At 54.8% G+C, this 24,525-nt stretch overlaps 1 protein-coding gene across 1 annotated transcript in view; it reads left to right on the top strand.

Moving 5' to 3' along the window:
• Nucleotides 1-23,972, top strand: part of WDR5 (WD repeat domain 5) — a 25,149-nt gene extending 1,177 nt beyond the window's left edge. Inside the window, exons 2-14 of the mRNA XM_011991529.1 lie at nucleotides 3,349-3,487; nucleotides 4,217-4,325; nucleotides 4,998-5,071; nucleotides 5,432-5,521; nucleotides 5,817-5,906; nucleotides 6,123-6,206; nucleotides 12,031-12,086; nucleotides 16,059-16,105; nucleotides 18,546-18,621; nucleotides 19,420-19,453; nucleotides 19,771-19,845; nucleotides 20,572-20,659; nucleotides 21,951-23,972. Of these exons, the coding sequence (XP_011846919.1) occupies nucleotides 3,349-3,487; nucleotides 4,217-4,325; nucleotides 4,998-5,071; nucleotides 5,432-5,521; nucleotides 5,817-5,906; nucleotides 6,123-6,206; nucleotides 12,031-12,086; nucleotides 16,059-16,105; nucleotides 18,546-18,621; nucleotides 19,420-19,453; nucleotides 19,771-19,845; nucleotides 20,572-20,659; nucleotides 21,951-22,051 (1,063 nt within the window). The 3' untranslated portion in view covers nucleotides 22,052-23,972. The remainder of the gene's footprint in view (nucleotides 1-3,348; nucleotides 3,488-4,216; nucleotides 4,326-4,997; nucleotides 5,072-5,431; nucleotides 5,522-5,816; nucleotides 5,907-6,122; nucleotides 6,207-12,030; nucleotides 12,087-16,058; nucleotides 16,106-18,545; nucleotides 18,622-19,419; nucleotides 19,454-19,770; nucleotides 19,846-20,571; nucleotides 20,660-21,950) is intronic.
• Nucleotides 23,973-24,525: the final 553 nt, after the last annotated feature.

Genomic DNA, 24,525 nt, shown 5'->3' with positions numbered 1-24,525 from the left:
CTCCACCCTGTCCGCTCCCACTCGCGCCTCCACCTCCGCTTCCCCGGCGGGCCGCTGACAAGGCCAGAGCGCCGGCACTGGGGCCTCTTTCCCGCAGGCGGCGTACCGGCCTCACATCGCCCCTCTTCCTCCTCTGCCCCTTCAAGGAAGGACCCCAGACCCACCAAGCCACTCAGTCCCTGGACGTGGTGCGCTTCCCCTTCTCGTAGAAACGCCCCCAGCCTGCTCCCGCCGCTCACCCCAACCCGAGGCAGCCAGGCTGCAGCTCGCTAGGTGGGGTCCTGGGGTGCGGGTCCTCGGTCCTGAACGGGGGGCCCACCGTGCCTCCTCGCGCGGGGCCGCAGACCTGTCCTGGCCGGTCTGCGAGAGCCATTTTGAGCGGTTACGTTCCGCGACCAAACTGAGGTCGGCCTGTTATTTATCGCTAACGACACTCCCTGCTGCCTCGCTTGCAAGTTTCCACTCACCCAGGTCCGTTTACCCATCTCCTCAAATGCCAGTTTAATCTGTGACCTGGGCAGGTGCTGTGCTAGCCGGTGGGGAAGACAGGTAAGCGAAGGACCCAGGCGGGAGCCTGTCCAGGATCTCAGAGAGGTAGAGCCGGGTTCCCACCTCTGTTGGGCTGGCCACCTGGCTGGTGTTGAAGATGCGGATTAATTCTTGTCTTTGCACACAGTGTGCTCTCCTGACTGCATGCCACAGGCAGGTTCCTGGGCTGGATCTCAGGGACTGAGGGACTCAGGAATCAGCCTGTAGCAGGCAGTCCAGTAGGCCATACTGAGATTTGGTTGCTGGGCTTCAGGTGGTCAGGCTTACCTGGATGAAAAGCAGTGGCTGCTAGATGGAGCCAGGCAGCAACTGGTCTAGAGGTCACCTCCTCATCACCGTGCCTGTAACCTTGGCCCCCCCCTTTCCTCAGTATCAAGTCTCCAACCTTCTTGTTCCCCCAAAATGATTGTTCCACAGAGACACCTGGTTGTTCATGAAAATGCCAAGCCTTGGCCCGGCGCGGTGGCTCACACCTGTAGTCCTAGCACTTTGGGAGGCTAAGGCGGGCGGATTGCCTGAGATCAGGAGTTCGAGACCAGCCTGGGCAACATGGCGAAACCCCATCTTTACTAAAAATACAAAAAAGTAGCCGGGTGTGGTGGTCTGCGCCTGTAATTCCAACTACACGGGAGGCTGAGGCACAATAATTACTTGAACCTGGAAGGTGGAGGTTGTAGTGAGCCGAGATTGTGCCGCTGGACTCTTTGGACTCTGTCTTAAAAAAAAAGAAAAAAAGAAAATGCCAAGCCTAGATGCCACTACTGAGGTAGAAACTTGGCAGGTGTGTTGGGTCAAGAAATTGCATCTCTCCCCCTACCACCACCACCACGGAATTTTTCACTCTTTGGCCCAGGCTGGAGTGCAGTGGTGCAATCTTGGTTCACTGCTATCTCTGCTTTCCGGTTTCAAGCGATTCTCCTGCCTCAGTCTCCCCAAGTAGCTGGGATTACAGGGACTCGCCACCACACCGGCTAATTTTTGTATTTTTAGTTGGGACGGGGTTTCTCCATGTTGGCCAGGCTGGTCTTGATCTCCTGGCCTCGGGATCTGCCCGCCTCCTGCCTTGGCCTCCCAAAGTGCTGAGATTACAGGCGTCACTCACCACGCCCCCGCCACTGTATTCTTAAAAGTCAGGTTAAGGTTGTTTTGTTTGTTTCTTTTAAATGTTAATGTTTTTTGAGCCCAAAGGGTTGGGCAGGTTGGGCTTGAGCTGGGAGGGGCTGGGCACCTTTTTTGTAAGACCGCCTACCTGTTGTTCCTCACCTGAGGGTGTGTCCAGGTGTCTACCCTCACCTAGGTGAGTTGATGCTGACGGGAGCTGCTCGGCCCTCTGAGCTGCCTGTTTCGCCTTCTGTTCCTCTGGTGTTTCACTTGGGTAGGGCATGGCCACACTTCACTCAGCTTTTGCCCCGGCCTCGCTGTCTCACGCTAGGACCTTTGCAGTGGACTTTGCAGCTTTTTGCTTGGATTTCCTTAGTTCCTCTCTTTCCTTGTATTTGTCCAGCCTGCCAAGGAAAAGGCAGCAGTTGGGTTAAACTGGCATGGCCAGGTTGCACTGATGACAAGCACCACGTAGCTGGCATTTACTGATGACAGGTTTTGTACTGGCACTTCGTCCCCTGGGCAGTGCTACAGGGCCTGCCCCTCCCCTCCCCCACTCGTGTACAGTACTCGGCCCTAGATGCAGCGCGATCCGTCTTTGCGCAGGGAATCTTTGCTGCAGGTGAAATGGAGCGGTGGCGACACCTGTTCTCTGCAAAGTGGGTGTTGTAATTTCTCTGCCTTCCTCTTGGATGAAGACTTTGAGACGTGCTTTTTGATGCCTTCCATTTCGCGTTAGTGTTACAAGCAGCCTGTGCAAGATTTCAGTTGAAAGCTCCAAGCTAGAATTTCCAGTGTGTAAACTCATTAGATGGATGGTAGCGCTAGCTTCCAGGATTCCGATGGCCAGTGGTATTTGCAAGCGTGTCTCAGTGGCTTTCCCTTTTAATAACGCCGTCCCTCCTTTCTGAGTAACCTGTTGTGCTTTTATGAGACGTATTCAAGTAATGAATCTATTCCCGTGTTAGAGGAAACTAGCTGCTTACTGTACAGATTTGGGGTCATTTTCACTGTCAGGGTGAAACCCATTGAACTGCAGTCTTTTTTCGTTCCCCTGCAGTGTGAGTCTTGCTCGTAGAATATCGTTGGTGGACTTGCGGCTGCTTTTCCAGAAGGCAGGATGTGGAAGTTCCAGCAGGCAGAGCATGCACGCGCCTGTGCATGGAGGCGCCGGAGCCCACCCATGAGGCGGAGACCACTGGGTGCCTGTGCCTGTGTTTTCAAACATGTCTGTGAACGTGATTGCATCACTTGGGGTGCATTTTAGGATTTGGATGTGCTGCCAAACTTCTACACTCTGAAGCTCAGTCTTCTGCCATTTGGCGTGTTAGCTTTCTGTCAGGAAACCCTTTGCCGTTCTTTTTTTTAATGTGTCCAGGACTCTGAAGAAAATTGCATTTTGTTTGCACAAACTGCTGCATTCCTGCAGACTTCTGGATAACAAAATAAGAAGTGCCCTTGAGAGTGGGGTCTTTCATTATGATTACAAAAGGGTGAGCACAGGGGTGTCAGCGGAGCAGCTGGAAAGTGTTAGCAAGGACTTAGGGTCATTAATAGGGTCCTCGATTTGGAATGGTTTGTTTGCTGCAGGGCTCAATATGGTACTCAAATGTTTTTCTTTTCATCCTTTTTCCTGGAAATCAATTTTTTAAAATATGGTTTGATTCTTGGCTTCCTGTTCTGCATCTCTCTCAGCAGACTACCTCTGTCACCAGGTCCCTCCGTCCACGTTCCTTGTGCGGCCAGCGTCAGAGCCATGGCAACGGAGGAGAAGAAGCCCGAGACCGAGGCTGCCAGAGCACAGCCAACCCCTTCGTCATCCGCCACTCAGAGCAAGGTGCGTGCCCAGGGGCTCCTCGGGCGCCTTCCGGGGGCAAATACACTTAGAGATTCTTGGAAACGTTTCAAGCTCATAAGCCTTGTCTTCCCTTCTCAGTTAAATGTCACTGCTAATTTTGATTTACTGACCACATACCTAATGAGTGCTTGTTACCTGCTGTGTCAGGAATCCCGAGTCTGTCACCTGGAGGAGGGAACAGATTCTCGGTCCTGATTGTGAGAGTCTCTAGGACCCAGAAAAAATCTCTCCATAGTTGCCCCCACCCCGGCTGCGATCCTGAGGCACAGGCAGATCTGCAAGCCCTCCTGTAGACCTTTAGCAAAGGGAGCAGGGCCTCGGGTGTGTGTGGGGTGGGGGCGGTGGGACGCTGGACCAAGGCCGGAGCTGGTGGGGGCCTCCTGTGCTGTACCAGGATCAGAGGTGGGCTTGAGATGGGGTGATACCTTCAGGGGGCCTCAGATGTCAGATGTTTCTGGCTCGGCTGGTGCTGTTGGTACTGAGTTTGGGGACTACAGAAGAGGTCTTGTGGGGAAGTAGTGGGCTCAGATTCAGATGTGTTCCACTTGAAAGGTGACGTCCGCATAGGGATTGGTGGAAGGCACTAGGCATGTGGATTTGGAGCTCTAAAGATCTGAGCTGAAATTAAATGGTGGAGTCACAATCCACACTGGTCACGAGTGGAACGCACAGTGGTGGTAACTTTTCGCTAACTGGTCTCTCCCGCAGCCTACGCCTGTGAAGCCAAACTATGCTCTAAAGTTCACCCTTGCTGGCCACACCAAAGCAGTGTCCTCTGTGAAATTCAGCCCGAATGGAGAGTGGCTGGCTAGTTCATGTACGTAGCACTGAGGTCCTTAGCTGCTGGGAAAGGCGGTCTGAGCTGCAGACAACAAACCGGCTGGGGGTGGCTGGCTTCCTCACCTGCCGCTGGGGGGCTGTAGCAGGTGGGCGTGTCTCCTCCTAGAACTGTGACCTTAGTGCCGGTTGAAATTGCCCGTGGGGGCTGGGCGTGGTGGCTCACACCTGTAATCTCAGCACTTTGGGAGGCTGAGGCGGGTGGATCACAGGATCAGGAGTTTGAGAGCAGCCTGGCCAATATGGTGAAACCCCGTCTCTACTAAAAATACAAAAAAAAAATTAGCCAGGCATGGTGGCATATGCCTGTAGTCCCAGCTACTTGGGAGGCTGAGGCAGGAGAATCACCTGAACCCGGAAGGTGGAGGTTGCAGTGAGCTGAGATCATGCCACTGCACTCCAGCCTGGGCGACAGAGCAAGACTCCATCTCAAAAAAACGAAAAAAGAAATAGAAGAAGTTGTCCGTGGGCCCTTGGAGGGAGGGGAAGGGGACTGGTCCTCTCGGGGACGTGGCCGTGCCGAATGGGTCCTGAGCCATGTGGTTCATGGTGATCATCTGGGGCTCATGTGGGAAAAGCCCAGACTTTGGATTCTGGATGACTGGACAACTGTGTCCTGCTCGTAGCCTCAGATCCTTTTGTTTTCTTTCAGCCGCTGATAAACTCATTAAAATTTGGGGCGCGTATGATGGGAAATTTGAGAAAACCATATCTGGCCACAAGCTGGTAGGTTTCAGCCCTGTGCGGTAACGTTGACTGTTGAACAGGGTGGCTCCTAGTAATCAAGGGATCAGGGCTGCTTCGAGAGCTGTGGGTTCAGGTTTAAATTTCCGCGTTGTTTTTTTAGAGTTATTTGCATCTTGAACTTTTAACGCAAATACATTTGACTTCCCACAGAGGAGTGTCTGTGAGGCTGGCAGAGCTGTGGAAAGCCTGCTGTTTTCCTCCAGGGCTGTGTGTCTTTTGTAAGGTTAACGCTAGTGAGAAGATTTCCTGAGGGCAATGGGGATGTTTGGGATTTTGACCTTTTGCTAACCGGTCCTACTTTGTCCTGGCAAGTTACCGACCCTGTTTTTTCTCCCCAAGGGAATATCCGATGTGGCCTGGTCGTCAGATTCTAACCTTCTTGTTTCCGCCTCAGATGACAAAACCTTGAAGATATGGGACGTGAGCTCGGTAAGCAACACTCAGCGCTCCTCTCCAGGGGAGACCGGCAGCGGGGCATAGGGCGGGTGGTGGGGACTGGGTTGACTGCTCGGTAAGCAGCTCTCAGTGCTCCTCTCCAGGGAAGACTGGCTGCAGGGGCACGGTGCGGGGGCGGGTGGGGGAGGTCGAGTTGACTTCGGGAAACAGCCAGTCGCTGGCGGGGCATCAGGCATGCTCTGAGCTGTCAGGCATTGATGAATGTGATCCGACACTTATGTTTGGGGAAATAAGCACTGGAATAATACTACTAATACTCTTGTTTTAGGGGAAGTGTTTGAAAACCCTGAAGGGACACAGTAATTATGTCTTTTGCTGTAACTTCAATCCCCAGTCCAACCTTATTGTCTCAGGATCCGTGAGTGTGGCCGGGTGTCTTCCCTGGGGGAGGTGGTGTTGGATGTTGGGAAGGCTGTTGAACTTGCTTGTAGCCACTGTGGAGAAGGCAGGTGGGGCCCGAGTCCTTTCTGTGCTGTTTGTTGGGAGGATGGACTGGTGGCAGGTCTTGGGTTCCGGGGAGGTTTGCTCCTTCTCCTTCCTGTAGAATCACTGTCATTTCTTCTTTTGTGTTCAGTTTGATGAAAGTGTGAGGATATGGGATGTGAAAACAGGGAAGTGCCTCAAGACTTTGCCAGCTCACTCGGATCCAGTCTCAGCCGTAAGTCCTGCTGACACAGACGGGGTGGTGTCCGGCACTACGTGCCTCTGACACTGGATGTGGCCAGCTGTCTCCCCAAGGGGCGTAAGCCTGGACGTTGCCTGTGCCTATCTGATTCCTGCTGTCATGCCACAGTCTAGAGCAATCAGGTTGGAGGCTGGGACCTGAGAGATGAGTCCTGTGTGCAGTAGAGGGATGGCAAGGGGGTGGTGAGGTGTCAGTGGGATGCCCAGTGGTAAGCACCAAGGGGCCTTTCGTGCAGGCTGGGTGGGGGGTGGGCATTGGCCACAGGCGTTCAGAGGGTAGTGTACCCTGAACTGATGCATGGGACAGGAAGGGCGGCCAGGCTGAGAAGGGCGCTGGGAGTGGCAGTGTAGGTGAAGTGTGAGTTTTGAGTGGAGTTAGCTCTGGGCGGGGATGGCCCAGTCCTGGTGGGAACCGTTGGAAGCTGGAGCTCTCTGGAGAACAGGCTTTGCACAGGAACATATCCTGCCATTTTGCTGTTGCTGTGCCACTGTGCAAAACAAATGACCGAGAGGCCGAGCACGGTGGCTCACGCCTGTAATCTCAGCACTTTAGGAGGCCAAGGTGGGTGGATCACTTGAGGTCAGAAGTTTGAGACCAGCCCGACCAACATGGTGAAACCCCGTCTCTACTAAAACTATGAAAATTAGCCGGGCGTGGTGGCGGGCGCCTGTAATCCCAGCTCCTGGGGAGACTGAGGCAGGAGACTCGCTTGAACCTGGGAAGCAGAGGTTGCAGTGAGCCGAGATCGTGCCACTGCACTCCAGCCTGGGCAACAAGAGCGAAACTCCATCTAAAAAGAAGAAAACAAGAACAAATGGCCGAGAGTTAAAGTGTACGCAGTATCACAAACCGCTCCATTTCAGAGTGGCCAGAAGGTTCTTCTGTTAACAAAGTGCATGAGGCAGTTTCTCGGCCAAGCCTGCCCTTCGTTGAGAAGCGGAAGGAAAGGTGGATGCAGCGTTTGTGCCATGCTGCCCGCCAGTGTGGCATTCACTTTCTGTCGTCTTGGTGGTGAATGGGTTTAAGCATTTTTACCCTTGCAAGGCTTTGCCTGAGTGAGATGGCGGGCGAAGCCCTGGTACTGGCTGGATGGATAGTGTGTCAGGCCAGGGTGGGGCTGTGGGGTCTGAGCCCCACACATAACTAGGCCACAAGGCCCTCGCAGGCCCAGTGTCACCGCTGCAGGGAGGCTGTTTGCTGTGGGGATGTCATCATGTGGCCCTATGCTTGTGGCTGTGTGCTCGTGGGCCCAGCCCCTTGGTGCCAGTCCCCTGCCCTTCAGGGCACCTTGGGTCACAGTCAGCAGAACTGACTTTCAGACTGGGCTGACAAATGAACACTTGTGATGTAACCTGAGAAAGGGGTTCGCTGGTGGCCTTTGAGTTGGAAGAAAGAATTCCATGAGCATCCTAGAGGCCAAAGATAGTGCAGGTGGGACTCGCAGGTGATAGGCAGGATTTTAAAAGTCTTTTTCCTACAAAAGTAGTTTGCTCATAAAAAGACAAAAACAAAAACAGGTTGGGTGCCATGGCTCCCACCTGTAATTCCAGCACTTTGGGCGGCTGAGGCAGGAGGATCCCGTGAGACCAGGGGTTTGAGACCAGCCTGGACAACAGAGTGAGACCCTGTCTCTATACAAAAAGCAAAAAATTAGCCAGGCGTGGTGGTGTGCACGTGTGGTCCCAGCTACTTGGGAGGACAGGGTGGGAGGATTGCTTGGGCTCAGGAGTTTGAGGCTCTGGTGAGCAAGATGGTACCACTGCACTCCAGCCTGGGTGACAGAGTGGGACCCCATGTCTTAAAAAAAAAAAACTACAAAGGTGAGCAAATGTAGGAAGTAGGAAATGAATTCCCTGAGTCACCCCTGGGGTCAGCTGCCGGGAGGTGGAGTCGGTCCCTCTGTGGTCTTCTACTTTGCTGTTTTAGGTGCGTCTTTTCCAGCGTAGCTCACTGCTGTCCTTTAAGTAACTGGTACTGCACCACAGCTGCTGCTCTGTAGCCGTCTCCACTGCAGAGAGGTTTGTGGGGGCTTTGTTTTTTCTTTTTTTTTTTTTTGAGATGGAGTCTCACTCTGTTGCCCAGGCTGGAGTGCAGTGGTGCGATCTTGGCTCACCGCAACCTCTGCCTCCTGGGTTCAAGCGATTCTCCTGCCTCAGCCTCCCGAATAGCTGGGATTACAGGTGCCCACTACCATGACTGACTAATTTTTGTATTTTTAGTAGAGACAGGGTTTCACCATGTTGGCGAGGCTGGTCTCGATCTCCTGACCTCAAGTGATCCACCCGCCTGGTCCTCCCAAAGTGCTAGGATTACAGGCAGGAGCCACCGTGTCTGTCCTGGGGCACCTTTGATGTCTGCGCATATCTATACTCTTGGACTGCTGGTGTGGGCCTGCTGTGTGAGCGGGGACTGTGCCAGTCCTCTCAGTGGGTGCTTATGTGTAATTCTCACTTGAACAAAAAGGAGTGCAGCGAACATCCTGTTTGCATCTGTGGCAGTTTGTGAAGGATGACTTTGGAGGGGAAATGCAGTAGTCAGGAAATGTGTTTAGCTTTTTGACAGGTACATTTTGGAGCTTTAGAGACTTTGAGGCACGTGGCCCCCTGCTTACTGCCTCCCATCCCTGTCCCATCTCTGGCCAGGGTTTGCCCTCTCTGGCCAGGGCTCCTCAGCTGAGGGCCGCTGCCGACCGCCGTCAGCCACAGCCCTCGCGCCCTCGTTGCACCTGGGACCTGTGTTTTTCCTGCCTTGGAGCTTCAGCTACTGCTTGTCTGCCCAGGTGGACTCCACAGAGCCCTTGGAGTGCTCCTTGGCTAGGGGCCTTGCCATCCCCTGCTGGGTTCTGGCTGATTGCCTTATCTATTTCCTTTTTGTTTTAATATTTATTTTTTTATTTATCGAGACGGAGTCTCGCTCTGTTGCCCAGGCTGGAGTGCAGTGGCGTGATCTTGGCTCCACCTTCCGGGTTCACGCCATTCTCCTGCCTCAGCCTCCCGAGTAGCTGGGACTACAGGCGCCCCCCACCACGCCGGGCTAATTTTTTTTGTAGTTTTTGTAGAGACAGGGTGTCACTGTGTTAGCCGGGATGGTCTTGATCTCCTGACCTCGTGATTTGCCCGCCTCGGCCTCCCTAAGTGCTGGGTCTTTTTTTTTTTTTTTCTTTTTGGGCACGGGGTCTCACTCTGTTGCCCAGGCTGGAGTGCAGTGGCATGATCTTGGCTCACTGCCGCCTCCACCTCCTGGGTTCAAGTGATTCTCCTGCCTCAGCCCCCCTGAGTAGCTGGTACTACAGGTTCATGCCACCACACCTGGTTAAGTTTTGTATTTTTTTGTAGAGCCAGAGTTTCACCATATCGGCCAGGCTGGTCTCGAACTCCTGGCCTCAAGTGTTCCGCCCACTTCGATTTCCCAAAGTGCTGGAATTACAGGCGTGAGCCACCGTGTCCGGCCTCTCTTATCTGCTTCCTAGCACTGAACTCTTCTGGCAGCCTTCTGCTAGAATGCAGGGGATGGGCTGTATTGCCCCTTGCACCTGAACGTGGATGGAATGGCAGAGCTGGGCCATGTTTGCCAGTGGGTAGTATTGGAATGTGGTTAAGAAGCTGAACAAAGCAAAGCGTGGAGTTGGCCTTGTGAGTTTTGGGGACTTGTTTTGTCTTATTACCATCCATCGTAATGGTCTCAAGAGAAGACTTTTTTTGCACATTAAAGGCAGGGACGAATGTGGTTAGATGGATCCCTGTGAGTTAGAAAAGTACTTTGAGAGGCTGCCAGCCAGATGGTTATGATTAGGCACCTGGCACTGTGAGAGCACCCTGTCAGAGCGGAAACAGGTACTCACCCCTCTCGGTCTGCTGGAGAACATCTAGGGCCGCAGCACCCAGCATGCCCAGCATGGAGGCTGCCAGCCGCGTGATGGCCCAGAGCTCAGGCCTGTGTGAGATACCTGCAGATTTCAGAGACCTGGCACAAAAAAAAAGTGTCTTGTAATAACTTTGTGTTGATTGCTTTGAAATAATATTTTAGATACATTGGGTTACACGTTATCAAAGTAATTTCACTTGTCTTTTTTTTTTTTTTTTTTTTTTTTGAACTAAAATATATATATTGCCAGGGGACCGCTCACTGCAAGCTCCGCCTCCCGGGTTTACGCCATTCTCCTGCCTCAGCCTCCCGAGTAGCTGGGACTACAGGCACCTGCCACCTCGCCCGGCTAGATTTTTTTTGTATTTTTTTTAGTAGAGACGGGGTTTCACCGTGTTAGCCAGGATGGTCTCGATCTCCTGACCTCGTGATCCGCCCGTCTCGGCCTCCCAAAGTGCTGGGATTACAGGCTGGAGCCACTGTGCCCGGCCCACTTGTCTTTTAAGCTTTTCTAATGTAGCTTCTAGAACAATTACAATGACACGTGTGGCTGGCAGGCTCTCGAAGAGTCTGGCCTAGTGCTTCTCCAGGTGTGCAGCAGCAGGCAGCATGCCCCGGGGACCTATTCGAAATTTACGTTCTTGGACTCTCCCACCTGGACTGGTCAAATCCGAAGCCCTGGGGATGGGGCCTTGCAGTCTGCCGTAGCAACTCACAGGTGCCTTTGATACGTGTGGATTTGCCTCTGGAGACACATGGCAATGTCTGGAGACATTTTTGGTTGTCACAACTATAGGCATCTAGTGAGCAAAAGAAAAAGTTGCCACTGCACAGAGGCAGCACCACCCCTTCCCCCCCAGAAGAGTCTGGTCTAAAATGTCAATAGTGCCAAGGCTGGGAAACTCCAGTCTGGACAGTAGAAGCAGACAACCTCAGTCCCATACCCAAATCATTAAACCATGGCTTTCTTGTGTGACTTGACTTCACCCAGGAAATGTATCAGCACCGATAGCCTGAGACAATACAGTTTCCAAAGGTGCTGTTTGCTTGTGAGAAGGCTTATCCTTGGCTGGGTGCAGTGGCTCATGCCTGTACTCCTAGCACTTTAGAAGACCAAGGTGGGAGGATCATGTGAGCTCAGGAGTTCAAGACCAGTCTGGGCAAGATAGGGAGACCCTGTTTCTCTTACTAAGAAAAGAAAAAAAGGGCCGGGCGCGGTGGCTCAAGCCTGTAATCCCAGCACATTGGGAGGCTGAGGCGGGCGGATCACGAGGTCGGGAGATCGAGACCATCCTGGCTAACATGGTGAAACCCCGTCTCTACTAAACATGCAAAAAATTAGCCGGGCGTGGCGGCGGGCGCCTGTAGTCCCAGCTACTTGGGAGGCTAAGGCAGGAGAATGGTGTGAACTTGGGAGGCAGAGCTTGCAGTGAGCCAAGATCGTGCCACTGCACTCCAGCCTGGGCGACTTGAGCGAGACTCCATATCAAAAAAAAAGAAAAAGAAAAAAAAAAAGAGGTGGGCGCGGTGGCTCACGCCTGTAATCCCAGCAGTTTGGGAGGCCGAGGCGGGTGGATCACTTGAGGTCAAGAGTTCAAGGCCAGGCTGGCCAACATGATAAAACCCCGTCTCTACTAAAAAAAAAAAAAAATACAAAAATTAGCTGGGCGTGGTGGCGTGTGCCTGTAATCCCAGCTACTCAGGAGGCTGAGGCACGGGAATCACTTGAACCCGGGAGGCGGAGGTTGCAGTGAGCTGAGATCGTGCTCCAGCCTGGGTGACAGAGGGAGACTCTTTCTGAAAACAAACAAAAAAAGATACCTCAATTTTTGTTTTTGCTTTTGTTTTTTTTTTCTCGCGATCAGGTAAGAAGCAGTCGTGTCCATGACTTGAAAGTAAGTTTTTGTCTCTTCTCCCTCTCCTTAATTCTTAGGTTCATTTTAATCGTGATGGATCCTTGATAGTTTCAAGTAGCTATGATGGTCTCTGGTAAGTGAAAATATTTTACTTCATTAAGCAATGAGTACTTTACTAAGGACCAGCCCTTGCACCGTTCCTGCATCTGGGGGTACAGCAGTGACGACAGACCCAAGTCCTTAACTTCCGAAGCTTCTCTGCTGGCCACGCCGCAGACGTGTTCACAGATACGCAGTGCAGTTTCGGGGTTGGCAGCACAGGTGGCGAGGCAGCGTGCCTGGGAAGATGTCCTTGCTGTTAGGGTGGGTCAGGGAGGGCCTCCTCCATCAGACTTCAGCTCCGTGTAGACGCTGACGTGTGCTGTTCACACACTCGTGGAAAATGGGTGTTTGGACCCCTTGAGGTGAAAGCTGTGCTGCTCTGGGAGGATGCTGAGTGTGCCACCATGCCCGTGAGGACGCGTCACCATGCCGGGCAGGCGAGCCCGAGCAGATGGCAGTGTGGAGAAGGGCAGGAGGAAGAGTGACGGTCTCCTGCGGAAAGCCCACCTAGGTCTCAGCAGACGTTTGTAGTGCTGGGACTTGGTAATCTGTGTCCAGCACTCCTCGGGAGACGCAAGGGCAGTGGAGAAGCAGAGTGAACTCAGCGAAATGTCTGATGGGAGCGAGTGCGGGCAGTGGAGTGTTTGGGTTGTGTTTTGGGTGTGGGGCGGACAGCATCATAACTTGTTCAGATTGGTCACTAGGGAGGAGGGGGACAGGGGCAGCCACCGGCGGAATTGAAGATCTTACTAGGACTTCCTGCAGGGAGCCCTCAGGTGGACACGCACACTTGAAATCTCTTTCCTGGTTGACTCCCCAGTGACTGTTGGCATGGAGATCCCCGGGGGTCACAGTCTGTAGTCGCCAGGCATGACCCCCTGTCGGTTTTGAGTAGACGGGTGTGGTGGGAGAGGGTCGTAGTCGAGTTGCACCCGACCACCGGCCCGGCCTCCCATGGGCTCTGCAGCTCACACTTCCGGGCCATCGCCTCGCGAGGTTCAAGATGCAGTTGCAGCACTGTGATGGCATTTGGGGCTGAGGTCACTGGAATGTGCTGTGGCAAAAATTAGGTCATCTGGAGCCCAACATTGGCCAGTCGTGTCCACGGTTGAAGCCATTGTGTACACTTGACCATTTACCAGCTTATTATAAAGGATACAATTCAGAAACAGCCAGAGGGAAGGGGTGCACAGGGTGAGCTATGGGGGAGCGTGGAGCTGCCAGGGCCTTTGGTGCCACCATCCTGGCACCTCTGTGTGTGTGTCACCAACAGAAGTGAGCACGGGACAGTCTCAGAATTACTCATGGACCCGGCTCTAAGAACTTTCTAAAGAAATCAGAAAAAGTACACCAAGGAAATGAGGGAAATGGAAAACAAATGAGACCATTGATGATATAAGGTGTGTTCTTCGATGAGGCTGGTAATGAAAACCTTTTAAGCCCCATAATGGGAAAAGCAAAATAAGCAAGATTTTAACTAGGAAGTGGGTGGAAGCACTGCAGGGGGAGGAAGCGGTAGTCAGAAGACTCTCATCCAGGCTGAGTGGTGCCTCGGCTCCAGCAGCGAGCTCGCTACAGCTCCTAAAGGGGCCCCGGGCATGGCACCTCGAGGGACCAGTCACCGCTGAAGAAACTGGAAAAGGGGATCGAAGGCCTAAAAAGAACATCATTCCCTGTGACTTTATACCTGAATCCAGTTAAATAGCAGACAGACCACAGACGGGAGGGAGCTCCCTGGTTCATTTTCTCGGTTTTGGCATGACCTTGCTACCTGAGCCTTGATTGCTGGTCCCAGAGGAAAACCACAGAGCGCAACTCACTGGTGAATGTTGATGCCAGGATTCCAGAGGAAGTAGCAGCTTCCTGAGCCTACCGTGCACAGAAAGGAATTCCCACAGCCAAGTAATGCAACATTCATTATTGAATAATGAAAGGATTATCACGTAAACATCAGGACAAGTAATTCAACATTCGTTATTGGATAATGAAAGGATTATCACGTAAACATCAGGAAACCTATGATCTAATTCTGCCGACAGATTAAAGGCGTTAAATGTCCCTGTGATTAATCAGTAGAGGTCAGAAAGGCGCCTGATTGATAATACCCAGCAGCCAACCCTTCGGCGAGATGGAGCAGTATTGTTGACTACTTACTGGTAACTAATAATTTTCACGTGTGGTGACACGCTAAAACTATTTCTGTGAAAATCCGAAGTGGGACAGGTGTGAATGTTTCCCGTGTTACTCAGCACTGTTAGGAGTTTCTAGTTAGTGTAAGAAAATGAAAAAATAGTCCTATGAAAGTTGAAGAGAGATATACATCTTTGTAGATATGTTTGCGTGTTTTCAAATATTTAAATGCCACCAACACTGCTTTTCAAATACCCATTTAACCCTGTGACGTGGGTACTGTCAGCCTTGCTTTTCAGCCAGGGACACGTACCACGGTCTCTCAGTTGGTCAGCGCAGGACCCAGACCCCATGTCAGCTCTGGAGTCTGGGCCTGGAACCCCCAGCCCTGCTGGCCACGTGGTGTGATCTCGCGTTTAGTGCCATCAGTGCTTGAAAATTGACTGTTTTTCTCTCTATTAGGAATTGCCAGCTAGAAGAAGGGAAAAATGTTTCCATTTTAACTGTGACAAAAATGCTAAGATGTTCAGGAATGTGGCTAGCAAGAAGGAGCAGGACCTATGCAGGAAATGAGAAATGGAACTGAAAGGACACGCGGGGGTCAGGTCTTGAGGGTTAGGAGATGAGGCAGCTCCGGAGAGGCCCTGCTGCAGTGATTGCGGAGCTAGAGGACGTGAATTTAAGATCCATGGGGCAGCAGGATGGAGCTGTTGCTGAGAGAATTGAGAAGATGCACAGTTGGGAGGAGAGTTGCTGCTTCTGGGTTTTAAAACCCTGGGTGAAGTGACTGAGGTCCAGTGTGGTCTCGTCCCTGGATTATCGAAGTGTGGGCAGAACAGGAGGTGGGTGTGCAGAGCAGAGAGCTCCCGAGGCTTTCCCAGAGGCGGCTTCTCCATGGTGAGAGATGGGAGGGGTCGTGCATGGCGGCCATGGGGGTCTCATGCTTGGGAATGGCTCGTCCACGTCTGCCCTGAGCCTGTGCTCCGCTGCTGGCATCTGTGCAGTAGAATTGTGGGTGCTAACACAGTGGGCTCTGCTTACAGAATGCGTCTGTATTGGCGGAAATCACAGAAACCCCGAAATTGGAATAATGTAAATGCCTGGCTCATCCCCTCTGGGAATAGTCCAGAAGACTGCTTACGATACTCTTACATTTTTGTTTTGAAAGAAGCCCTCTCATTCCTTGCATGCGTTTGCGTGAGCGTGGGCAGACGCCTGCGAGAAGCACTGGGCTGCTGCTGTCCCTCTCCTTGGCCAGGGAGAGTGGAGAGAGCAACAGGCTTCCCCCTCTGTGTTGGGGGTAAACCACAGCTTGTGTAGGAGAGATCCAGGGGTACCCCACACGTGGTCTGCGCGTGTGTAGCGTGTGTGGACTGTTGATGTTTGTATGGACAGTGTTTAGTCTTTGTCCCTAGAATACAAGAGAATGACTATTAAACGGGTGAAGCATAACTTTTAAAAAAAGGATAGGGAAGGCTGAGTGGGGTGGCTCACGCCTGTAATCCCAGCACTTTGGGAGGCCGAGGCGGGCGGATCACGAGGTCAGGAGATAGAGACCATCCTGGCTGACATGGTGGCACCCCATCTCTATTAAGAATACAAAAAAATTAGCCTGGCGTGGTGGCGGACGCCTGTAGTCCCAGCTACTCAGGAGGCTGAGGCAGGCGAATCGTGTGAACCCAGGAGGCGGAGCTTGCAGTGAGCCGAGATTGTTCCACTGCACTCCAGCCTGGGCGACAGAGTGAAACTCTGTCTCAAAAAAAAAAAAAGTCGGGGGAAGCATGCTAGTCCTAAAACTTAAATCTGATTCCCAGCAGCCTGCGTGAGATCGTAACTTGTCTGCTTACACTTTTTTGTTCTCTTTGCTTCAAAGTCGCATCTGGGACACCGCCTCAGGCCAGTGCCTGAAGACGCTCATCGGTGAGTGTGGCTCTTTGTGTGGAGGCTGGGTCTGGGGAGGGCCTCCCCTGCTGGGTCCCTGCCCCTGTTCTTCACCAGCTCCTCCTTCCTCCTCTGCCCTGGGTCTGCCCCTGTAGGAGGAACCTTCCTCCTTGTCCGACCGTTCCGCCAGCTCCTTCTGACTGCCCGCTGGCTCTGTTGCTCCTTCTGGTGAAGTTTTCCTGCCGTGGCCTTTCTTCTCTTGGGCCGGTTTGGGGCTCCTCGGCCTGTGCTGTCGGGCCTCACTCGGTCCTCTGCTCACTAGCGTCCTCCGGGCACCCCCATCGCCTCCTGGCTTCGGGCCCCTGCTGTCACGCCAGCCTCTTGGATCATTCCTTGAGTAGACAGGCTGAGCACCTGCCTCTCTGCTGGGGGTGCTGCCGAGGTGGATGGAGGTGCGCTGGGGGCGTGGAGGACAGGCCCGAGGTCTTCACGCCTCGGCAGGAGGAGGGGAAGGAGGGTCATGGCGTGGCCTGGATGGGACGGCCAGGTGCCGGGCAGGGTGTGGCCTGAGGGTCTGTGGCGGCCCGGGGTTCCCAGCCGCCCCTGGCGGAGCCTGCAGGAAGGAGCGGAAGGGTTTTCATCTAGGTCAGACGTGTGGGATGGGGCACACCTTAAAGAGGGAGCTGGGGGTGGACCTCCTGTGTGGGGAGGCACCCCGTTTGTGCTGTTCTTCCCCCTCGTCTGTCGTAGCCTGCTGGCCCAGCTGACACCAAGCCCCACAGACTGGGAGGCTTTCAGCGGGAGGAATGTGTTTCCCCGCAGGCCAGGAGGCTGCAGTCAGGATCGAGGAGGCCTCTTCTTGGCTTATAGGTGCTGCCTTACCCTGGCTTCACACTGGTGTCCCTGGTGCCTCCATGTGTCCAGCTGGCCTCTCGTAAGGACACCACCCTGGGGCCTCATTTTCACTCTGTTGCCTCTTTGAAGGCCTCGTCTCCAGTACACTCACCTCTGAGACTCTGGAGGCCTGGGCTTCAGCATGGGTCTCCTTGCCACCGCAGTCTATGTAGCTTCCTGCCTTGTGGGGCCAGCCTTTTGCCATGCATCCCTCCTGAGCGAGATCACACCGTCCTTGGTGTCCCCTGAACGGGCCACCTGTGCTCAGCTGTGTGTGCCGCTGTTGTGTGAGCGCACGTAACCCTCATGGCCACCTGCGAGGAGGGCTGGTGTTCTCACCCTGCAGAAAGGCCCATTCACTAGCCCAAAGCTCCACAGCAAGCAGGTGCAGGGACCGGGATTCCAGCCTGGGCACAGGTGGTTTTGGGCGCCCCTGAGCCCAGGGTGGGGACGGAGGGGTCTCTGCGTAGCAGTTTTTCCGTCGGCAGCTCCTCAGGTCTAGTGAGTTAGGCCTTTCTGGACTTCACTGAGACAGGTCGGCTGATGCGTTCCTTCTCTGTGAGCTCTGCCCAGGCAGCCTGGGTTAGGCATGCAGACACATTTGCCCTTAGCTGTGTTAAGGGAGCCTGGCCCCCGGCCCTCACGGTGGCCTCGGCCTGCCTGGCCGTGTGATGTGGGGTGCCCCTGACGGAGGGCCTGCGTGGCCTCACAGAGTCTCCCGTGCCTTTTCAGTGTGTGTGACCGGGCTGAGGGAGCGGAGACGCCAGGTGCCTGGCGAGGCCAGGCGTCCCCGTGGTGGTAATGCCAAGGGCCGCATCCTTCCCGGCGCTCGGGACACACCAGCGCGTGCACATGCTCGTTGGTGGCGGGGGGGGGGGTCCCTGATGGGGCCTGGGGTGGGAACTGCACCAGGACACACCTTCCTTGAGATTCCCCCCTCCTCACTCGGGCGAGGGGAAACGCCTTCCTCCGGTTGTGAGGGCTGTGGGGTTGTCAGGGCCTGAAAACTCTGACCTGTACATGGACAGCTCCTGGGAGCCTTGACTCTTTCAGCTGTGTGAGAAAAAGTGGCTCTACTCTGCCCCCAGGGCTGCAGGGTCCAGCTGATAGGCCTGGGCATTAGCTGTGGGTGTGACAACAAGCGGATGGGTTCTGTGGGCGTGAATGCCCCTTGCGTCAATAAATTCTTAAAGGAGAATTTCCAAGGTGACTTCCCCAGCTCTTTTTGCTGCTGGTGGAGTCGTCCCTCCGTTGAGTTGGGCATTCGCCAACCTCATCCCTCCCCTGTGAGGCAGGTGATTCCTGAGAATGCCCACTGCTCGGTGTCCAAGGAGGCCTGTATTCCTCAAGTCCTGGTGTCAAGGGGCCCCCGGGGCCATGGGCTTGAGGTGTCAAGAACCTGCTCACGGCTGGTGTGCGTGGCTAGGCCACCCTTCGGGGCGCCGAGGGGTGGTGGTGCTGGCACTGGTGGTGGTGGCCGACCTCACTCAGATGTCGCACGTGGGGGACGGGGAGCGGGTCCCACCTCCTGTCCCTGCCCAGCTGTCAGCACCCGCCCCGTGTCACCTGTCCATTTTTATTGCAGATGACGACAACCCCCCAGTGTCTTTCGTGAAGTTCTCCCCAAACGGCAAATACATCCTGGCCGCCACGCTGGACAAGTGAGTACTGCGTGGGACCGTGGGGGCGGGCGTGTGGCCTCCCCAGCCAGAGACACCTGCTCGCCAGCGTGAGCCTTCGGAGAGCATGTCGTGGGCTTGGCACGGGACGCAGGCTCCTGCTGGAGCTTTGGCTTCTGGGCAGTGGCCTGTTAGGTTGGAGGGCAGGCCCCTGCCCATCCCTTCCCGAGGCCGAACCTCAGGTCCGACTAAAGGAGGATTTAGGGTCGGTTTTCTGGTTGAGTGATTGTGGCCAGGGCAGGCCTAGCCATCCCGCATGAAGGAGTAGGTGGTCCCGGGTCCTCCAAGGCCCTTTCTGGTTCTGACCTCTGAGGACCTTGGTTTTACCTCTCACAAAGCCGCCGCCCTTCCGGACTGTTCTCTAAGCTCCAGCTTTTCCACGCGTGCAGCCTCAGCCCTGTGGGTCCAAGTCTGGGCCCCAATCCTCTGAGGGCTGTGTGACTGGGTGGTAAAACCTGTTCTGGATGTTTCCAGAACCAAGAGGACTTCCTCAGCCTTTTGAGGATGACCTGAGTCAGGGACGATAACACCCGTCAGCTTCCTGTTAAAGTCTCTCTTGGAACTGCAAATACTTGTGGCTCTCACACTGTGGCTCCCCAACGCCAAGTCACTGGACTCTGAGCCTGAGGGGCCCTCACCCTGACGGGGAAGGGGGTTGCATCCCCGCTGGCTTTTGCACCTGGCGCTGATGGTGGCCGTGACGTAGTGGCTGCAGAGTTGGGCGTGGGGACAGAAGGACACCTCCGGCCGCGCCACCTCACGCCTCTCTCTGTCTTGCAGCACTCTGAAGCTCTGGGACTACAGCAAGGGGAAGGTGAGCTCCCGCAGGCTCGGGCCCCCGTTGTGCGCCGTCCCTGGGTCATGGCCTCTGGTGGGGACAGAGTGGCCCCGCTGATGACGAAGGAGAGGAGCTCAGAGAGCCATTTCCACGGGTTTGGTGCGGATTCCTGAAAGACCTAGGTATTTGTAGGGTGGCAGTCTGCAAGTTAAATCTTCGATTGTGTGGGTTTTGTACTTGTACTTTTCAGAAATAAGTGTAGTCAGTGGTGAAACGCCTTGCTTAGAACATAGAATTATACAAAATCAAGGGGATCCATGACTCTGTGACCAGCCTGTCCCCTCCTGTTTCAGTGCCTGAAGACGTACACTGGCCACAAGAATGAGAAATACTGCATATTTGCTAATTTCTCTGTTACTGGCGGGAAGGTGAGTCTTATGACCTTGAAGTGTCTCACGCGTTCCCAGCTTACTCTCCCGAGAGGTTACACCTGTTACGGGTTGCTTTACACTCAGACGCTTTTCTGTGCCCACACAATGAATTTCCGTTTCAACCAAAGTGCGCTGCGCCGAGTACCAGGGACACCTTGTCCCGTCTGTTTCTAGGTCCAGCTCCTTAATGGAGGTAGGCAGCCTGTTGCCGGGCTCTGCTGGCAGTGCTTGGCCGATGCCTTCCGAGGGAGTTGGGACCCCACAGGTGGAGCTCCGCGGCTCAGGGTGTCCCTGGGTGGGTGCGCTGGCTCCGGGGCTGTCCACCCGCCTCAGCAGGGAGGGGAGTGTTTTCCCGCCCACCCACACTGGTCTCGATGCTGCTTAGACCGGGGTGACTCTCGGGCAGCATGTGTATGACACACAGACTCAGGAAAGGGTGACCTGAGAAGCATCTTCCAGCCTGGAAGCCTCTCCTGGGGCAGGAGGTGCCTGGCTTCTTTGAGCGAGGCCCGTGCTGGGGTAGAGTAGGCGGGGCTGTCCGCACTGAGGGAGGAGCCTCAGGCCTGGCTGGAGGGCAGGCAGGGCTTTTTGGTTGAGTTCAGCCAGGCAGCCACCAGCGGGGTGGGCGTGGGGCGGGGCATAACTGGAGGTTCTGCCCCTTCCACATACACGAGCGCTGACCTGCTTTTCCTTGCCCTGTTTTCCCTGCTTGTTGTTACTTAGTGGATTGTGTCTGGCTCAGAGGATAACCTTGTTTACATCTGGAACCTTCAGACGAAAGAGATTGTACAGAAACTACAAGGCCACACAGGTGAGGGCCCGTGCTCCCGCAGCCACTAGCTGCCTGTTGATGTGAGGACAGTTCCTGTAGGTGAAGCGTGGTCTGCCCATAGGGTGCCGTCGTCTTCCCCTTCCCTCCTCAGCCCTCCGCTGGCCCCATTGAGGAGCCGCTGCTAAGAGCTCTTGCCCAAGGCATGGAGCTGGTCACTGTGCTGCCGACTCGGACCCAGGGCTCCTGTCTTGAACCCTGTTTCTTCCTGTTCTGCCGGGTATTCTGGTCCGGAAGGTGTGTGTGGCTGTGGGACTTTAGGTGGGTGTAGCGTGTCCCACTTCACGGCGAGCTCCGTTTCCTGGGCCGGGGACAGTGAGGTCATCGCTGCCCCATCCTGGAGGCTCCGGCTCCTTTCGATTACCTGTTCCCTCTCCCAGAGAGACCCCTGCTGCATGCAGGCCTAGTGCGCTCCACAGCGGTGCTGGTTCTGAAGCGACCTGGGGTTGCCCCTCCCTGGGTCCTGGCTGCCCTCTGCAGCCACCACTGCTTCCTCACCCTCTGGCCCTGCATTTCCACGTCTCATGGGGCCCATGAGAGCATGGGGGGGCAAGCCCTTGTGGAAAGTGGGGGAGGTGCTGCTTCTCCCTCTGCGCGAGCAGCTTCACGCAGCCTGGGGTCAGCACTCATGCTCCACGGCGGGCCTGGGCCTTCCTCCGGGTCCTCGCCGGTGTTCTGGGGTTCCTTTGGTTTATGTAGAAGTTGTAAACTGTGATTTGATGTGGCCAACCATGCACCAGCCTGTTAGATCTGGCCGCCCTGCTCGGGCGGTGGACTTGTCCTCGCTGTGACAGAGCCAGCCCTGTGGAGCGCTCCGAGGCTCAGCATTGGTGGGAGGCGGTGGGAGTGGGCGGCTCAGGGTCCAAGGAAAAGAGGGACATTGTCGATAAACGACTGAGGACCGTGAGGGGTCTGACAGGGGTCCTTGTGCACGCTGGCCTCTGAGCCAGTCCTGCTGCCACGCTCCTCCCTGTGGGTGCCGAGCTGCTGCTAGTGGGGGCATGCGGGGCTCCTGGTCTGCAGGCAGGGCTGACGCTCCCTGTGGCATCCTGCCCCTGCCCCCCAACCGGCTGTGTCGCCCTGGTACCAGCTGCTGTCCCCTCGCTCCCCTCCGCTGGGCTCCCTGTGTCGAGGGTGGGCAGCAGCTGCTTGTCCTGAGACCTCCCGGGTGGTGTGCAGGAGCTACCAGCGTTTCTGGGGAGAGGTGGAGCTCAGTCTGGGATGGCGCCCAGGGCACAGGGATGGCTGTTTCTGACTGTGTCTTTGTTTTCAGATGTTGTGATCTCAACAGCCTGTCACCCAACAGAAAACATCATTGCCTCTGCCGCACTAGAAAATGACAAAACAATTAAACTGTGGAAGAGTGACTGCTAAGTCCCTTTGCGCCTGCCCGCGAGGGACTGTCGGGAGGTTGACCCGGATTGGCAAGAAACATGGTGTCTTGGAGGTGGTCCCCAGCGTCTGCGCCTGGGGGTCAGGACAGGGCCTGATTCGAGCCTCCTCTTTGAAGATGATTTGGCCGAGCGGAAGGTGTGGACCACCGGAAAGTTCTAAAAGTTGCTGGTGACATTTCTTGCCAATTCTAACACTGTCTAGGGATGAGTTCCTAGTCTATTGTATTCAAACAGAGTCAACAAAAATTTTTAATTTTTTATTACAAAAGGGTGAAGTTCAATTTAACATGCGTTGTGTTTTTTCAGTAAACGTTCTGTATCTTTTTGATATTCCATGACCCAGTGCACGCCGTCACCGCCACCGTGGCCCCGCCAGCTGGCCTCCCCTTTGGCCTCGGGCCCTGACTCCTCCATTCCCGCCAGTAGCCGTTGCTAGTGTGTTTCTGTCTTTCTGGAAAGCGGCATTGTGTGGTTGTTTTCCGTGTAAAGAGCCGTTTGTGTCTTGGGAGCTTGTGGTCCACACGTCGACAGCACAGTCATTGCGCACGACGCTCCTGTTTGTCTCAGTGTCCCTGCAACAAGCAGCACCACAGACTGTAATAAAAGGTGGGGTTTTGTGAATGGTTGTGGCAAGTGAGTCCTTGTGAAGCTCCTCTACATGTGGCTTTCTTGGAGAAAGGCTCCCCTGGGGCAAGAGGGCGGAAGGTTTCTTCGGAAAGGTGGTGCTGAGGCTGGCTGCGCCTGCTCTCTGAAGACGCCTTCCTCTCTAGGTTCACTGTTCAGTGTTGCTGGGGGAGGAGCGGGGGTGGGGAGGTTCTTAGTTGCGAAGGAGCCAAGCTCCTGATGGGCTCCCGTTGGGATGTGGGGGATGCCTGTGGCATGGGAACGCTCCCTGAGCCCTTCACTCTAGGTCAGATGCCAGTGGGACTGATGCGCCCTATGAGGGCTGCAGGGCCAGCGCTGCCCTTCGGCATCCTGGAGGGGTTGGGTGCTAAGCGCAAGCCTCACTGTCCTTGCCGGAACCCTCACTCGCCCGCCCACCCCTCTGTGCTCCTGGCGGTGTGGCTTCCTGGTGCTCACCTGCACAGCGGTTTACAGTGGAGGCCAAGCTGGCACCTCTGGGGAGCGAGGCTGAAACCTGAGCTCCGTGGAGACCGTTGTGGTGAGGGCTGCCACACAGGGCGGAGCAGGGTGGCCGAGGGCACGGGCGCCTGGGTCTGTCCCACGGGGCAGGGCTTTGGGGTGGGGTAGGCTGTGATGCTCTGGGAAGCCAGCTTGGGTCCTGGGTCTACAGAGGGCCCTGGCCCCGGAGCCCAGCCAACTCTTCCTCTCTCAGGGCCTGGAGTCCTGGGGGAGCCCAGCCGGCTCTGCCTCTCTCAGGGCCTGGAGTCCTGGGTGAATCCTGCAGGTTTTTGGTTGCACCGGCCCAGGGAGGAAGCGGGGGTTGTCAGGTGGGCTCTCCTGGGGGTCCTGCAGTGGCAGAGGTGAGGAGGGGATTATCCGAGGCATCTGGAGATGTATGTCCTGTGGTTTCCCTTGCCCGTCTGTTTCTGATGAGGTGTACGGATGAGTGACCTGCGCTAAGAAGTGAGTTGCCGCAGTGAAAATGGGTTGGTTTTTGTCTTCGACGCTCAGGGTCTGGGCGCCTCACATTTGCAGTCTGCTGTGACAGACACGGGGAGCTCCGCGTGCCAGCCTGCGGCTGCCCTGCTGTGGGGGTCCTGGGGGCGGCGAGCCTCCTTCAGTCTTGTTCTGGGGGGGATGGCCCACTCCGGGGAGGGGGTGTGCTGTGCTGAGCGCTGTATCCCTGAATATAGTTTATTTTTTCTACATTTGAATTCTGTTGTAGATTTATGTAAAAATACATTCTTTTTGAAAATAAAAATTTTCATGTCTTCTAATTTTGTCCTGTGAGAATTTCTTAACTTCAAACGTAGCTGTCTCTGTGGGGTGGGAGGGCGGCCGTCCTGGGGCTTTGTCCCTGGTGGTGGGGGTAGTGTCTGGTGTGCCAGTGTGCCCCACAGGACAGCCCTGGGTTTTTACGGTAACCTTGGGAAAGTCATCTCTTTGCGCTAATTATTCTATGTATTTTGTATTGGTTTTTCCACTCTTAGGTATATATCTGTGTGCTAATTACTGACAGTGTTAGGCAGGTAGGCACAGATGAGGAGGGGTCCTCCATAGTCCTGCTGCCACCACCGTGCTGGGGAGTATCTTCCACGGTATGCCTTACAAACTTACAGGAGCTTTCAGATGTGAAGAGCGTGGCGCCCCCAGGTTCCTGTCCCTGCTGTAGGAACTTCCCTGTTCATGGGCTCCTTCTGTTTTTTTAGTACAAATCCCAGACGTTCTACCATGTAAGCAGTGAACGTGTGGTGTCTCAAAATAATTCTCCAGAAGCATTATTACCACAATGCCATTTTCATATCAAAAAAGGTCTCCAACCCTCTGCCT

This window comes from Mandrillus leucophaeus, unplaced genomic scaffold (genome assembly GCF_000951045.1).
Source record: "Mandrillus leucophaeus isolate KB7577 unplaced genomic scaffold, Mleu.le_1.0 Scaffold398, whole genome shotgun sequence".
NCBI classification, from domain to species: Eukaryota; Metazoa; Chordata; class Mammalia; order Primates; family Cercopithecidae; genus Mandrillus; species Mandrillus leucophaeus.
The sequence above is the reverse complement of the archived record's forward strand: the minus strand, read 5'-3'. Positions and strand labels throughout refer to the sequence as shown.